Below are 16,683 nucleotides of genomic sequence, written 5' to 3' on the forward strand. Positions count from 1 at the left end.
CTCGAGGCGGACGCGGCCGACGAGGCGCCGCTCCTCCTGCGGCTGCCGGGGAGACACGTCCACGACACGTCCACGACATGTCCACGACACGTCCCACAGGCGTCACTCTTTGGGCTGCTGCCCGCCGACCGGCGGGGACCCGACCCGGACGCGACCACCGTCTTCGTCGGCAGCCTGCCCCTAGAAGCCGAGCACAGACCCATACCTCCCCGTATCTCCGCCACATCTCGAGCCCCTAGAAGCCGAGCACAGACCCATACCTCCCCGTATCTCCGCCACATCTCGAGCCCCTAGAAGCCGAGCACAGACCCATACCTCCCCGTATCTCCGCCACATCTCGAGCCCCTAGAAGCCGAGCACAGACCCATACCTCCCCGTATCTCCGCCATATCTCGAGCCCCTAGAAGCCGAGCACAGACCCATACCTCCCCGTATCTCCGCCACATCTCGAGCCCCTAGAAGCCGAGCACCGCCACATCTCGAGCCCCTAGAAGCCGAGCACAGACCCGTGTACTCCGGCCAGCACTCGAGAGGAGGCCGTACTCTGGGTCATCGTCTCCGCCGTAGTCAGCGGGCATCCGTATCCCTCGTATTCACGCGGTGCTCTGAAGAAGCAGCGCACGAGTCCGTGGCCGCACCCTGACGGTGGTGTACTAACACTGCAGGCAACCTGCCCTTCGACGCCACGGAGGAGGACGTGCGCGACTTTTTCGCCGAGGTGGGCGCGGCGGTGTCGGTGCGCATGCCGCTGCCAACGCGAGACGTCGTGTCGCACATATCCACGCCACGTCCGCGACACACGTCCGCGACACGTCCGCGACACGTCCGCGACACGTCCGCGACACGCCCGCGACACACGTCCGCGACACGTCCGCGACACGTCCGCGACACGCCCGCGACACACGTCCGCGACACGTCCGCGACACGTGGCCATCCTCCTGTCAGGTCCGCATGCCGCTCAACCGCGAGACGGGTGGCGCGTCCGGCATCGCGTTCGTTGAGTTTAGTTCGCCCGAGCTCGTCGCCGCCGCCGCGCGGCTCAACGGGGAGGACTTGATGGGCCGCTCCCTCAAGATCAACGTCGCGGAGAGCAAGCCCGACGCCAAAAGGCAGCACAGCGCGCCGCCGCCGCGGCCGCCGGCCGCCGCCGCTGCCAGCGCTGGCGGCGGCCGGCAGTCGCCGCCGCGGAAGCGCGCGCCGCCGCCTCCCCCGCCACGCCGTTCGCGTTCGCCGCAGCGGCGCGACCGCTCGCGCGGCCGTGAGCGCGGCCGCGACCACTCGCGCAGCCGCGACCGCAGGGATCGCGACCGCAGCCGTGGCCGCAGGGGCCGCAGCCGCAGCCGCAGCCACGACCGCAGCCGCAGCCGCGACGGCAGGGGCCGCGACCGCAGCGACCACAGCGACGGCCGCGAGCGGCGCGAGCGTAGCCGCGAGCGCGTGAGAGCGTCTCCGAGCAAGTCGCGCTCGCGCTCGCCGGCAGACGGCGACGACGAGAGGTCCTCCAGCGAGGAGCGCCGCCCGCGCCGCCGCCGACGCGACCGTAGCCGCAGCCCTCCCTCTCACAGCAGCGGGCGGCGCAGCAGCGACGGCGGCAGCTAGCGCGAGCGCACGACACTCGAGAGCTGACACACTTTTCGGTGCGCAGCTACATCCTACAGCACGCCTGTTCACTCCACATACCACAAGCAACAGTTGTGTCAGTTTTGTGAAATCGGCGTTCCTTGACATATGTCAAGGAACGCGTTGTTATTTTATTCCTTTTTGCAGGACGGCTGGTCGGAGCGACGGCCGATCCACAGCAGTCGTCTGCGACATGGCAGTGGCCCCGGGTCACGATGTGCAGCTGGTCCCGCGCCGAGCGGCTCAGGTCCCAGATCGAATCTCGGACCCACAGATTCTAGATTCCTTTAGATTCCCTGGATTCCCGCAACAGCGATCTCTTAGCGGCGGCAAAAAAAAACAGAGGCGCAACTCTGCCACCTTGCCTCGTCGCGTCAGCCCGCCCCCATCCCCGCTGAGCCACGTCTGCACCACGCCCACCTTGCCGTCCTCCGCCGCTGTCTCGATCTTTTTCGGCAGCGCGAGCGGTAACCAGCCTGTGACGCCGTCGAAGCGTGTCCGCGCCGGGAGGCTGAGCCAGCTTTTGGCATGGAGGACTCCTCATTGGGGGCTATTCTTTTTGTGCTCCTCTCTCAGGAGGCCAGCGGAGGTAAGGACCGATCGATTCGCCGTGTCTTCGCTTTTTAGGTTTATTGTTGGCAAATCAAGACACAGAGCTCATCACACAGAATCACAGCGGGAGGAAAGCGGCGAGTCGCAATTCCTGGGGTCCTTGTGGCGGGCAGGGTTCGTGAGTGAAATTTCACCCTTTCACTTTCACATGTGAATTCATGTGAATTTCACATGAAACGTTTCGGCCGCCCCCGTTTCACTGAAAATTTCACAAGTTTGCATCCAAACGCGGTGAAAGCGACGAAGTATAGAAAGGAGAGAGCCCAACCGAGTAACTAGTGAGAGGAGGTGCGAGAGCAGCTTGGTTCGTGAGGTGTGTCCTGCTCGGGGCTCAGGCGCTCGAGGACGTGTGTGTAGCCTCAATGTTCTTTAAATGCGCGCCCCCGCCGAAATACAATACACCAACACGCGAGATGCGTCGGCAGCGACGCGCACGACGACCTCTAAGGAGCACCGTGATCCGTGTCGTTAGGGTTAGGGGTAGGGGTAGGGTTAGGGTTAGGGTTAGGGTAAGGGTTAGGGTCAGAGAGTCCAAGCCGTTGTGTGCAGCTTTTAACAGCAATATGCGGCGCTGGCCTCGAAGCGGCCGTTTATTGTTGTGCACGAAGCGGACACGGCCAAGGGAGGCGCCTCGATCCAGGCGCTCCGGGACGAGTGCCGCGAGAGCTGCGTCGAGGTCGCCCCACCTGCCTACCCCTCCTACAGCGGGCCAGACGAGGTGCTCGCGTGCGTATTTGACGAGGCGGATCCGATCGTGTGGGTGCGAGTGCACGATTTCCAGGTGGAGTCGCTCAAGGAGATCGCGCTGCGCATGCTTCGCCACACCCCGTACTACGCGCGACACAACAGCGAGCTCGCGCCGGGCGTCGCGGTGCCGGGCGAGGTTGGGCCGTTTGCCTTAAGCAGCCCAATCACTGTCCTTGTGTGTCGCGACAACAAGGGTGCCTTCGACGTGGCAAGGGAGGTCAAGGCGGTTGCGAGGGAGGGGCGAGGCTCTGCTGCGACCAATGCTGAGGCATTCACGATCCGCGAGGCGGATGACGCACTCGAGAGAGCCAATGCCGCACCGCTCCAGGGGCGCGCCGTATTGCTGCTTTACCTGAACGAGAAGACCTTTCTTGACCCGTCCGGCACCGTCGCGCGCATCGTGCAAACGGCAATGGACCGTGGCATTGCCATCGCTCCAGTCGCCGAGCAGGACCCTGCCAGCGGCGGTTGCGCGTTTCGGCAGTTTTTTCAACAGACGCCGCAGGTGCTGCAGCAGCCGCCGTACAAGCTCTTCGACACGCTGGCCGTGCCGCTCTACCCTTCCTCGCAGCACCGCAAAGTGAGCCTACGCCACGTACTCCGAGGCATGGGCGCCCAACCCCAAAGCGGCGGGGGAATGCGCAATGTGTTCACAGCCGCGGTGCTCTCGTGCGCACGGTGTCTGACGAGGAAGGACAGCAGAAGGATCGAACCAGCCGCAGCCGAGCCGCCTATAGATCGACAAAAGGTCGCTAGTCCCGGGGGAACGGCGTCGCTGCCCGAGCCTGCACCGCCTGAGGCTGCAACGCAGGGAGTCCCGACTCGAGCTGCGAGCTATGACGTGCAAGAGGAAGCGGACGCCCTCGCCCTGCACCGCGAGCGTGTGCTCAAGTCGTTGCGGTCCAGGCTGAACGCAACACAGGTCGCTGACTCTTTGCATACCCGCCATCGCGATGCTCCGGCGCCGCCCTTACCCGGAGGCCGCTCGTCAAAGAGCCCACCGCGACTGCGTCCACCGCCCCCGCCGTCTGGGCCTTCTCGCGAGAGCTTAGCGCTTGAGCGCGTCGCCCGCATCCGCACGGCACAAGAGAAGCGGCTGCAGGTCCGTGCAAATAGCTGCAAATCCGTGCTGGCTCACGCGGAGGGGGCAGGGGGACTTGCAAGGGGCGGGGGCGTGGAGGGCGAACCTCTTGCGGCCTAGCGGGACCGAGTCAGTCAGTCAGTCAGTCAGTCAGTGTTACACACGTCCACACGTGACCCTAGCATGACGACGGGGCACACGCACTCGCGGAACACACGGGGTATTACACACGAGGCGAGAGACGTAGAGAAAGAGATCTTTCAAACTCGGTGTCGAACCACCAGCCCGACGCTCACTACAAGTGAGAGACACAAACAGGCTCACAAGACGAGGAGCGAAACAAAGCTTCCTGGAAAAGCCAACCTACGTACAAAGAGGAGATGAAAAAACTGAATCGGGCGGATAGAAGTCAAAGGAGGCCACAGCTACCACCGTGGAGAGACCCACTACGAAGTCATCTCCGCCTACGAGGCGGAGATGGCGTCGAGAGGCATTTAGATGCGCAGAGGCAGCACGGGTTTTCCTATTTTTGGCGGGAAGACCTCGGTTGTGTGCACAGACACTTTGACCTCGGTGGCATTCTGCGAAAGGCCGAGACCGAGTGTGAAGGGGATGGTATGACCTTCACCGTCAGCTACCAGATGAGAGACACTCACCTCACGAATTGGAGGTACCTACAGGGGAAATACTCTCATTGGAGCATCGCAACTCGCGATGGCGAAAACACGAGTTTCAGCGTCGGCCTCGCAGCCATACGGCGCAGAACCGACTGTGGATACTTCACCGTCACCGCCAGGCGCGCTATAAGTACCCCTCTGACGGAGGGTACCGGTAGCGCCGCTTTCCTGCTCGCGAGCAGCGCATGGTTTGTTAAAGAGGATGATACTTCCGCGCAGGAATTCTTCGTTGACGTAAGTAAAGAGCTCTGCGAACTCACAGAAGAGGAACTAGCGTGTTTATGGAAGAGGAGGGGATACGTCGACAAATCCACATGGCTGCGTATGAGACGCATGCTCTGGTTAGGAAAGAATACGAGACGAGGTATGAGGGTCTCACACGGGATACGATTGAGGTGCGCCTTCCCTTCGTGCCAGGGGTTGACGCTCGCCCTCTTCGAGCCTTCCTCGATGAGCTAGTGAGACGGCAACCCTGGCCGGAGCACATAATCGAGTGGCACTCTCAACGGATCAAGATAGTGACAGTACGGCAGAAGAACATTATAGAGAGACTTGCAAATGTCGGTGACCCGAGGAGACCACAGAGATGCGCCTGTCAAGCGATACAGCAGCGACTTGTCTCTTTCGGGTTCGATCCTCTACCGAAGACGGAGGGGCATATTTTCTGCATTGGACGGGAGTACAACGGCCCACACGCCGAGGTACTACACCGAAGCAACAAAAATGTGCCAATCTCGACTGCTAGAGACATGCGTGTGGCATGGGATAAGGCACTCGGAAGCCTTCCCGCAAGTGTGCGGGAAGCCGGGGGAGATGGCGAGTGGAAACGGGTGCTCGCTGAGACACTTGCTGAAACAGACGAGACATGTCTACCATGCGCAGACGTTGTCACTTCGAATCAGGTTGCACAAGTCAAGAGCGTCCTGCGAGGGAGCGTTATAGGATGGCTGGACAAGAATGTCGGAGAGGTTTTTGTTACTTGCCCTGTCACATATGCGAAGACGCTAGACGCGCTATTCGACACTTCAAATGGCAACTATACGCGCGTATATCCGCTAAAGGATACGGCGTATAAGAGGAAGAAATACGGAGCTGATGATCTGCTCAGAAACATGACGATAGAAGATCGGTCGCGAGTACGAGCGAACCAGCTAAGCACTGACGGTACGCTCGACGCGACGCTAATCTCTGCGTGGCGATGGTTCTACAGAAAGAAGGGATGGCATAAGATCACCAAATTCGATAGCAAGGGAAGAGTCACGGCGCCGTATGCGCTATATAAGGCAAAGAACGTTACTGATCCGACAGTGCGAGCACAGAAGCTGCACAAGGCGAGACCGATCACGCCGTACGCAAAGCATCCGATGGCGAAACTTTTGAGCCTCGTTGGCAGGGCGTGGAGTTTCGTACTCCGACACCTGAAGGGTGAGCACTTCATTCAGCATGATTGCCAAAGTGTGCCCCAAATGCTGAGAGAGGCGGCCGAGGCGCTTCGAGGGAAGGGAGAGCTCAGCTACGAGATTAACGACGTCGACAGCTGTTACCCGAGTATGCCAAAGGAAGCGATGCGGGTGGCAATGAGAGACATTCTAAATGATGTGCGCAATAATCTGCCATCTGGCGCGGGAGAGGACCCGAGAATACTTGTACCGAAGAGAGGCAAGAAGAAATGCTCGTGGGCACAACAAGGAGAGGTGTGGGGACACGCATCGATCAGCTTCTCGACGATGCTCGAGGTGATCGATTTCGATCTAGATAACTGCTACGTCATCACGTATGACGGACGCCTGCTAAAGCAGGCCCGCGGTATCCCGATGGGGAGTGCACTCTCGCCACCGCTGGCGATAGGAACTCTCGCATGGATGGAGCAGGAATGGATGCATACGCTTGAAGATGATGTCAAAGCCCGATTCCGTATGAAACGATACATGGACGATGTGATTACGATAACTGCAAAGGACGATAGTGTGTGGGATGTCGACCGCTTTCGGGAGGACTTCCGCCGTTCTGAATGCTACTGGGCTCCTTTGAAGCTAGAGGCAGCAGAGAGCGCCCATTTCTTGGAAACGACTCTCGAGCTCGACCCAAGCGGAAGCTTCCGGACGAGACTCAAGAACGTGAACGAGGAGTGCGAGGCGGTACCCCGGGTGTGGCGCTACCATCGTTGGGATAGCTTCACATGCGCGAAAATGAAGGAGGGAATCGTTGTTGGATGCCTGCTCAAGGTTGTCGCAATGGCGAGCGATGACGAGGGATTCACGCTCAGCGTGACGAGCAAGCTCAGGGAGTTTACGGCGCTCGGATACCCCTCACACGTGCTTAATGGGGCTATCGGGCGCGCGTTTGCCCGGACAAGAGACGAGCGGCTCCTTCGGGCCAGACTATGTTCACAACGGTGGGAGGCCAACCTCTAGCCATGTGAACCAAAAAGAAAAATATATTCTCAAAGCCAGTCAGAGCACCGTCCAAAGGCGGGTGCTGTCGACTAAGGGACAATCTTGTCTGTCGGCAGCCGAACTTGTGATGGGACACCCTCGGAATCCAACTGCGTACTACTTGGCTAGCACGCTATTGGCATACCGACGGCTAAGGCCGAAATCGGTTCACACCTGCTCTTGCAGGTGTGAACACAAAGGATTCGCTGTATCTACTAAGCTGCTCCGCTTACACTTACCTGTGAAGTGTGAACAGCGGATTTTGAATCAGCGTTCTCCTTGAACGATATCGGTGTCGAAACACCGCTCTGACAGCGCGAAACACCGTCTGACACCGCCGGAGGTTGCTCGAAACACCTTCTGACAGCGCTCACAGCTACACACAGCAATGAGTGCGCGACACGCATGACCACCGCCGTCCCCTCCTGGCACTCCAGCATGCCCGCCTGCGTCGACATTCTCGCGCCGCTCCTCGCTGCCGGCGACCTCCACACGGCCCGCTTTGCGGCTCTCGAGTATGCTATGCGGCCTGCCGCCAGCGCCGCGTCTCCCAGTCCTTGGCAGCAGCCGGCGGGCGGCACCGCGCTCGCAGCTTTTGACAAGGCTGCCGGCGACGAGTGTGGTGCCGCGTGGAGAGAGCTGCTCGACGAGTTCCTGCTCTCCGGAGAGCCAGCGCTCGCCACCGTTGCCGCGAAGCACTCGGCGCTGACACTGCCGCCTCCGCCACCGCCGTCCGCATCGCTCATCAGCATGGAGGACTATGATGCGTGCTGCTCATGGCTCGCTCGTGGAGGCGACGCGCCCCGGCGGTGTGGCGCGGCGTCGCCCGGCGGCAGCGGCTGCTCTCTCGCCAACGGCTCGACGGCTGCGTTGCTCTTGCCGATGCTGCGGGAGCCTCTGGTCAGTGTGATGCTACCGGGCCGACGCCTGCTACGCCTCGAGCAGGACAACCTTCCTGTGCCCCTTCGACGATCTCGCTGGGCTAATCTGGGCTAACTCTCGGCTAATCTCGCTGAATCAGGACGGCTTCCTGCGCCCCTTCGACGTCGCGACCGTCCTGTGGCCCGCAGGCTACCTGCTCGGACTCTGGGTGGCGGCGGAAGCGCGGCCAGGTAACCTGTAGCGCCGTCCCATCCCCGAGATGTAGCCGAGAGCCGATATTCAGCCGAGACGTATTGCAATAGCCGAGATAGGCCAGAGTCACTCAGCGCGCCCCAGAAACCGAGTCAGACCGGGTCAGCGAATCATTTCTGTAAATGCTTGGCAGGAGGTGGCTTGTCACGTGGCGAGCTGTGAACAGCGTCTCTTCACGGCTCGGCCTGTGAACAGGTGGGCTGCTGTGGCGGGGCGGCGACGGCGCAGAGAGCTGCCAGGTGGGGGGAGACGGAGGCGGCGGCGATGGCGATGGCGATGGGGATGGGGGTGGGGGTGGTGGTGGCAGCGGCGTTGGCGGCAGCAGGGCCGGCGGCGATGTCGGCGGCGGCGGAAGCGTCGCGCCTCCGCTCTCGGTCCTCAACTTGGGGGCGCGGCACTCGGCGCACGGGGCGTGAACGGCGTCTCTTCACACCTCCAGCCGTGAGCAGGTCCTCGACTTGGGATGCGGCACGGGCGCCGTGGCCTTGGCGGCCGCCGCTTCGCTCGGCGGCGGCGCTGTCGTGACCGCAGTCGACCGCGAGAGTCGCTCTCTCGCTCTGGCGACCGCAAACGCGGCGCGGAACGGCCTCGAGGTGCGCCTCTCGCCCCTCGACTATGCGACCGACGAGGCGGTCGCCGCGTTTGCCGCAAGGCACGGCGTCACCGCACCCTCTCCTAGTACGGTCGAATGCAATACACCACTACACAACATGACGTCAGGCACGCCCCCTTCGACCTCGTTACCGGCGCCGCGCTGATGGAGCTGTCGACCTCTCCGCGCCTCTGGTCAGTGCTTCGCGCCCTCACAGCGCCCGGCGGGGCAATCGGCGTCGCCGCCAACGACGCCGAGACCGCCGCCGATGCCACCGCCGCCGATGCCACCGCCGCCGATGCCACCGCGAGCACCGAGGTGGTCGGACACCAGCGGCGTCGGAGGCGGGGGAGCCTGGTCGCGCTAGCGCATACCGTCGGCGCCGTCGCGTCGCCGCCCGAAGGGAGCGGTTTCGTCGAGGTGGCAAGGGTGGCGGGGCTCGGCTTTGGGCTGCACACGCGGTGGAGCGAGAGCGAGTCGGACTTTGAGGTGGTGGTGGCGCGCCGGGTAAAAAAATAAGAAGCCATATACCAAAAGGAACTGCATGTGCATGTGCCTCATCATGTGGCATATGTGCACGATGCATGTGCGCATGTGCATGTAGAGCGCGTGACGCGGGGTAAAGTTAAAAGTACGGGCAACGGCTGACGGCCTGTGTGCAAAAGGTGTACACCGGCCGCGGCTCTCGATCTCTCGACCTCGGTCAGGCCTGCTCCTGCAGGTACGCGAGCGCCTGGGCGAGGCCGAGCGTGGCGGCGCCAGGGGCGGCTGCGGCTCCCGCCCGGCCGAGAAACTCTCCCACATCCGCTGCGAACTCGTCTGCGGGCAGCTCTCCGCGCTCCTCGCAGGTCAGCATCAGCTCCCACGCCTCTCGTAGCGGCAGGTGGCCCTCTGGCATGGCGGCGCTCGCCAAAAGGGACAGCCGGGCGAGCGCGGCCTCCCACCCAGCGCGCAGCTGCTGCTCACGCTCCGCTGTCAGCAGCGGCGACTCCTCGCGGTACCACCGATCGACGACTGCCCCAATGTGCCGCCCGACCACAGCCTCGTCGGGCGGCCGGCCGCCGGCCGCCGCCTCTGCCCGCCGCATGACGCAGACGCTCGCCTGCTGCTCCACTCCTGGGAGGCGCAGCGCCGTGTGCCGCACCTCCCAGCCGAGCTCCGGGCAAGATAGGACCGGAACGAGCAGCTCCGGCTTGCGGAACGAGACGACGACGTACACGCCACGAGGCGAGAGTAGCCACGAGCGCACATTGCAGAGGAGGCGCGCGGCGTCGTGCTCGACGATGGCGCAGTCCAGCATCCCCTTGTCCACGACAAGGTCGGCGAGACCTTGCGGGCAAGCGGATGCCAGCGAGTCGGCGTCGCACACGTCGCACGTCGCCCACGCCACCCGCCGGTGCTCCGATCCGTGCTGGGTTCGCATGGTCTCCGCGGTATGCTGCTCCCGATCCAGGCCCAAAACGCTCTCATAGAGCGAGCCGAGGTGCAGCGGCAGCGTGGAGTTGCCACATCCGACGTCCGTCACGCGTGCCGTGCGAGGCAGGCCCAGCGCCTCGGGCGTGAGGAGCGGCGCGAGCTTATCCCAGCCGGCGACCCACTCGAAGGTGCCGCGGCGCTCGTCGACCAAAGCAGCCATTCAGGGTTCCGCAATACCCGGGTACCCGGCTAGCCATACCCGGGTAGGTACAACTTGGCGCTCGCATACAAGCGAGAGAGAGAGATATAAGTACAAGCGAGCCGGCGCGTCAGCGTAGGAAGGGGCAACCACTATATGTGGTGTGCCAACCTCTATGTGGTGCGGCGGCGCAGAGTGCGCCGGAACGGCGGAGAAAACGGCGCACTTCTGCGCCGGCGCCGGCGCACTCTGTCTGCGCCGGCGGCGCACTTTTAACGCATAACGGCGGCGGCGGCGGCAGCGGCGACGGCGGCGGCGACGGCGGCGGCGGCAGTGGCGGAGGGCTCCAGGAGGGGTGCCCGCGTGGTTGGGTTTGTCGGATGGCTTTTTGCGCCGCGCAGAGGCGCTGCAGATCGGCCAGCGAGAGACTCATGAGCGTCTGGGTTGAGCGTGTGGGGCCCCAAATCTGTGCCGGCGGCGCACATGTGCGCCGCCGGCGCAGAGTGCGCCGTATACGTTTGCAGAAGTGCGCCGGCGACGGCGCAGAAGTGCGCCGGCGACGGCGCAAAAGTGCGCCGGCGCCGGCGGAGAAAACGGCGCACTTTTGCTCGCACCAAATACGCGTTTTGCATGGTTTTCGCGCCCCACGGCCGGCCCAGTTCGCCGCCCGGCCCGCCCGTCCGCCCGCCGCCTACAGTGCCCACCCCGCGCCCCTGGACGGCCCGAAAACGGGGCGCCGCGAGCTCGCGACGCCGAGTTTTCCTCGAAATCACACCACATAGTGGTTGCCCCTTCCTATGACCAGGCGGCCGCGTATGAGACAGCGCTGAAATCTCAAAACCTGGTAAGCCAAACTTCATGGCCAACTACATCAAGCTGTGCCTGGTGATGGCCGGTGAGAGGCGCGGCGACCCTGAAGTAGCTCACGCCCTGCAGGAGAAGGCGGGTAAATATCGCTGAGCAAGCTCTTCCGCCCGGTGACGACGCTGCCCGAGAATCGGGGTCTCGACTGCAATCTCGGCATCGACTTTGTTCCAGGATACTCGCAGCCTGAGCCCTTCGAGGGTGTCGAGCTGCTGTCGAGGGGTAGAGGTGTCGAGGCCTGTCGAGGCCTGTGGAGGCCTGTCGAGGCCTGTCGAGGCCTGTCGAGGCTGGTACCATGCTTGCCAGTGTCGAGGGGTGTCGAGGGGTGTCGAGGGGTGTCGAGGGGTGTCGAGGGTGTCGAGGGTGTCGAGGGTGTCGAGCGGGTGTCGAGTGTTGTCAAGAGGCGTCTGAGGTGTCGAGGTGTCCAAGGTGGCAGGATGCAGTTGCAGCCCACCAACAAAACTTGGGCAGCAGTTGCAAAGCTGTTTCATCCCTTAGTTGCAGCCTCTCAGTTGCACCCTGTTGATGTAGCACAACCTGAGAGGTGAGAGCACAACCAGTATACTCTATGTGGACATTTGAGGACATCAAGTGCCGTCATTGCCACTGTGTGCACATCGATGTGCACAAAGGTGCTGTGCAGGCAAGGCTGGTGCCATGAGTCAGTGAACATTGCCACTGCACAAGGTGCGGTCCCCAAGTAAAATTCTTTTTCGCCGAGCTGTCCAAAGACGAATGGTGCGTCGCACGCCGCCTCCGCCGTCCGCGGAGGGTGTCGGCGAAGTCTCTGCAAGCATTCAGAAGGCCGCCAAGGATGGCCAAGCGGGCGCGGTGCTGGCGTGGCTCGACGGCGGCGGGTGGGTCGACGCGACCTTCGAGTACGCCTTTGGGAGCGGCTCTCGTGCGAGCGGCATGACGCTGCTGATGCTCGCAATGGCCCATGGCCACGCGGAGCTGGCCGAGGCGCTTCTGCGGCGCGGCGCGGATGTATCGTTGCAGAACGGCAACGGCGACACTGCGCTGATTCTCGCCGCGGCGAACGGCCAAGAGAAGCTGGTCGAGCTGGCTTTGCGGCACGGCGCGGAGATCAATCAGAGAAGCCGCACGACCGGCGGCACTGCGCTGATGGATGCCGCCTACAGAGGCGACTTGCGAGTGGTCGACACGCTGATCCGGCTCGGCGCAGAGATCAACCTGCAGGCCAACAAGGGCGTCACCGCTCTGATGCTCGCCGCCCTCGGCAACCATCCCACCGTCGTGCTCCGCTTGCTGCGGGCAGGCGCAGACATGAAGCTGCGCAACGTGGACGGTGAGAGGGCGCTGCAGATTGCCAAGGAGAGCGGCCACGCCGAGTGCTTCGAGGCTTTCAGGACGTATCTCGGGGAGGTGGCGGCAGCTCGGAGCAAGGCGCCGTCGGCCGAGGCGGGTGGCGCAAGGGCGAACGGCGCACCCGCAGGCGAGGCGGAGGCGGGCGCCAGTGCTGCGGCCTCTGCTTTGATCGGCGAGGGCGGCGCAGAGGCCGCGCCGGGCAGCGGAGAGGTGCCAAAGGAGGTCGTGCTAGCGGCTCGGCGAGGCGAGGAGGCGGCGGTGCTGGAGTGGCTCGACGGCGGCGGGCGGGTCGACGCGACGTTCGAGTACACCTTTGGTGACGGCTCCTGTGCGAGCGGCATGACGCTGCTGATGCTCGCAATGGCCTTGGGCCACGCGGGGCTGGCCGAGGCGCTTCTGCGGCGCGGTGCGGATGTCTCGTTGCAGACCAGAAGCGGCAGTGCCGTGTTGGGTTTCGCCGCCACCAACGGCTACGAGAACCTGGTCGAGCTGGCTTTGCGGCACGGCGCGGAGGTCGATCAGAAGTACAGCAACGGCAGCACTGCGCTGATGGAGGCCGCCTACAAAGGCTACGAGCGGATTGTCGACATGCTAATCCGGCACGGCGCGGAGATCGACCTGCACAACAACGACGGCGACAACGCGCTGATTCTCGCCGCTTTCTACGGCCACCCCGCCGTCCTTCTGTGCTTGCTGCGGGCCGGCGCAGGTGTGACGCTGTGCACTACGGAGGGCGAGATCGCGCTGCAGCTGGCCAAGGAGAAGGGCAACGCCGAGTGCGTGCGCGTCCTCGAGGAGCACGCGGCGGCCGAGAAGGCGGCCGAGAAGGCGGCGAAGGAGGCGGCGTGGGCTGCGGGGGCGGCGGAGAGGGAGGCGGCGAGGGCGGCGGAAGAGAAGGAGGCGGCGCGGCACGCCGACGAGCTGCTGGCGGAGGTCGAGGCGGAGAAGCGCGCCAAGGGCAAGAAGGGCAAGAAGAAGAAGAAGGGCGGAGGGGCGGGCGCGGCTGGGCCGTCGCAGGAGGCGAAGGGGGGTGCCGAGGCGCCGTTGGAGGCAGCCGAGGCCGCAAAGAAGGCCGAGGAGGAGAGAATGATCAGGCTCCTCGAGAAGTGTCACGAGGAGAGGATCCGGTTCGGCATCACGCCAGAGAGCCAGGCGGCGGCGTCGGCAGAGGTGGCTAAGGCGGCGCGCTTGGACGCTGCGGCGGACGAGGCGGAGGAGGAGGCGGAGGCGGAGCAGGAGGCCGAGGCGGCGGCCGTGGCGGCGCTAGCGGATGCTGAGGTGGCGCGGGCGGAGGCCAGGGCGGCGCAGGTGGCAGCGACAGCAGCAGTGGAGAAGGTCATGGCGGCGCTGGAGGAGGCCAAGGCGGCGCTGAGCGAGGCCGACTCGGCGCTTGAGGGGCGCGAGACGGAGCTGCAGGCGGCGATAGGCGCTGCAGAGGCGACGGGAACTGCTGCGGGCGCGGCGAGGGCCAGGGCGGACGCTGCCAGGGAGGCTGCGGATGCGGCCCAAAGCGATGCCGTTGCATAGACCATGCTGTTTCTTGAGGGGCACGCGGGTTCGATTTTGCCGCATTCGGTTGTGCGTACGCAGCGGTTTACGTTTGTGGGGGCTGTACTTGTGCGGGGCGCGCATGCACACTATTCACTATTCTTACTATTCACTACGACCACCGACGACCGCTACTTTGGCGAGACCAGTGGCAGGCGCTGGGCCTCTGCACGGCTACACGCGCATCTTCGAAAACATGCTGCTCCACGACCCAAACATCACGCTGCGGCTGGGCGTCGACTACTTCAAGGAGAGGGCGGCGGGCACGCTGCCCGACTATGGCATGCTCGTGTACACGGGTCCGATCGACGCCCACACACACCCGCTCACTGACCCAAGTTCCTCAATTAGGCATGCTCGTGTACACGGGTCCGATCGACGCCCACACACACCCGCTCACTGACCCAAGTTCCTCAATTAGGCATGCTCGTGTACACGGGTCCGATCAACGCCTACTTTGCGCAGCAGGTCACTCACCCACTCACTCACACTCACTCACACGCACACACACACACACACACACACACACACACACACACACACACACACACACACACACACACACACACACACACACACACACACACACACACACACACACACACACACACACACACACACACACACACACACACACACACACACACACACACACACACACACACACGCACACACACGCACACACACACACACACACCGCTGACGCACTAAGGGCTATAGTACCCCATCGCAGCAGCGTCGCCGCCGCTGCAGCGTCGCCGTTGCAGCGTCGCCAGTGCACAAAGCGCAATGGACCACAGGTCTGCACTCATGGCACAAGCTCACTGGTGATCTGGTGTGAGGATTCATTGCCACTGTACAAGGTGCTGTGCAGCACCTGAGGGCTACCTGAGTACTGCCATGTTTGCTACATCAACAGGGGCGCAACTGAGCTGCAACTGAGCTAGAACTTGAGAGGCTGCAACTGAGGGATGAAAGTACTGCCAGCGAAGTTTGATTGCTGCTGCAATCCTGATTTTCTAACTCTGTGACTCCAATGGGTCTACCTGGTACGTCTCTGCTGTGTTAGGATCATCAGAGGTGTCGAGCGGTGTCGAGCGGTGTCGAGCGGTGTGTCGAGCGGTGTCGAGCGGTGTCGAGACCTGTCGAGGTGTCGAGTTTGGCACCTTGACACCGGCGAGCATGGTCCATGGACCAGCCAGCCTAGATGGTGTCGAGGGGTGTCGAGGGGGTGTCGAGGGGTGTCGAGGGGTGTCGAGTTGGCACGGGGTGTCGAGGTGTCGAGTTGGTGTCGAGGTTTGGTGTCGAGGTTTGGTGTCGAGGTGTCGAGGCCAGGGCTCAGCTCGCAGCGCATGCTGACGGCAGGCGTCGTGAACTCAGTGGACGCGCAGCCGGCACGCACGACGTATGCACGGCACGAGTGGATCTACGATCCGCAGCGCCAGCGGGAGGAGCGTTCAGGAGATCAATCCGGGCGATGGAAAACCGCTGACGAGCGCAGAGGCCGCCAGAGAGGCGATCCGCCGTGGCATGGCGCATGGGACGCACGTGCAGAGATATGAGACGAGAGACCGTGTGAGAGTCACGGACATTGCATGGGGCCAAGCCTCCCGTGCCTCATGTGACCGGACACTCGCGTCATTGTCTCTGTGCGGATAAGATAGCGATTAAAAAAATCTTTGACGTCGCGGGCTACTCCACGGGGCTACGCCATGGCCGACGAGCCCGCCCAGACGCCGCTGCGCACGCTGACCACGGCGCTCGCCCGCGCGGCGGCAGTCGTGGACTCCGTCTCTCCCACGCTGACGAAAATCTTCCACTACGGCCTGGTCCCGCTCGTGCTGCTCCTCGGCGTGCGCAGCGCCGAGCCGCGCCCAAGGCTGCTGGACCTGATCCTCCCCATGTGATGCATCCACGCGTTGGAGTTTCTGTGCGCTATTAAGAGGCCTGAAAAGCAGTAGCGGGCGGATCGCAGCAGTGAGCCGTCGTGATCGTGGCGTGCTCTAGCGCTGGTGGGCGCCGCACGCCCGATGTCTCATGTGAGTGGCGTCCGCGACGCCCCGCCTGCCATCTTTTCGTCCACCCCCTCTCCCATTCCGCGGCGTCGGCACTGTCCCGTACGTTAATGGTCAATATTTCACGCCGGCACCTCCGAGCTGCCGCGTGAGGCGACCCCGCGCGCCGCAGCGCATCTCTCGCGAGACTCGGCGCACGCGCCACACGCCCACGCCGTAGCGCATCTCAGACTCACTGATCACACGCGCGCCGGGGGGGGGGGGGGGGGGGGGGGCCCCCCCCCCCCTGAAACCCTTCCCAGCAAAAGCCCGACGTACACCCACCCCCTTAGAATTCAAACCCCAAAAGGCTACCCCGCTGTTGTTGGCCTGGCCCCATAAAAAAAAAACCCCCCCCCCCCGGGGGCCCCTTTG

At 63.4% G+C, this 16,683-nt stretch overlaps 4 protein-coding genes across 4 annotated transcripts; 3 read left to right on the forward strand and 1 right to left on the reverse strand.

Annotated features, from left to right (window-relative positions):
• Positions 1-664: 664 nt before the first annotated feature.
• On the forward strand, positions 665-1,101 carry EMIHUDRAFT_48794 (hypothetical protein; the record flags this gene model as incomplete). Its single annotated transcript, XM_005760429.1, has 2 exons — positions 665-736; positions 946-1,101. Coding segments are annotated over 2 exons (228 nt in total), but the record flags the coding sequence as incomplete, so codon positions are not given.
• Positions 1,102-7,577: 6,476 nt separating this feature from the next.
• Positions 7,578-9,417, forward strand: EMIHUDRAFT_249244 (hypothetical protein; the record flags this gene model as incomplete). The annotated part of the gene is made up of 5 exons (XM_005760430.1): positions 7,578-8,041; positions 8,118-8,284; positions 8,502-8,545; positions 8,756-8,984; positions 9,302-9,417. 5 exons carry the CDS (start codon positions 7,578-7,580, stop codon positions 9,415-9,417), a joined length of 1,020 nt encoding a protein of 339 aa, XP_005760487.1.
• Positions 9,418-9,508: 91 nt separating this feature from the next.
• EMIHUDRAFT_372046 (hypothetical protein) lies at positions 9,509-10,218 on the reverse strand. Its single transcript, XM_005760431.1, has one exon. It carries the CDS (start codon positions 9,983-9,985, stop codon positions 9,602-9,604), a length of 384 nt encoding a protein of 127 aa, XP_005760488.1. The 5' UTR covers positions 9,986-10,218; the 3' UTR covers positions 9,509-9,601.
• A 778-nt stretch (positions 10,219-10,996) lies between these two features.
• On the forward strand, positions 10,997-14,233 carry EMIHUDRAFT_249246 (hypothetical protein; the record flags this gene model as incomplete). The annotated part of the gene is made up of 6 exons (XM_005760432.1): positions 10,997-11,083; positions 11,319-11,357; positions 11,509-11,599; positions 11,711-11,760; positions 13,604-13,833; positions 14,080-14,233. 6 exons carry the CDS (start codon positions 10,997-10,999, stop codon positions 14,231-14,233), a joined length of 651 nt encoding a protein of 216 aa, XP_005760489.1.
• Between the last annotated feature and the right edge of the window lie 2,450 nt (positions 14,234-16,683).

Source organism: Emiliania huxleyi (genome assembly GCF_000372725.1).
Source record: "Emiliania huxleyi CCMP1516 unplaced genomic scaffold EMIHUscaffold_756, whole genome shotgun sequence".
Taxonomy (NCBI): domain Eukaryota; phylum Haptophyta; order Isochrysidales; family Noelaerhabdaceae; genus Emiliania; species Emiliania huxleyi.

Bases quoted from the DNA above. Each gene is read 5' to 3' on its own strand.
- EMIHUDRAFT_372046 (XM_005760431.1), bottom strand. From the start codon at position 9,985: ATGCGGCGGGCAGAGGCGGCGGCCGGCGGCCGGCCGCCCGACGAGGCT.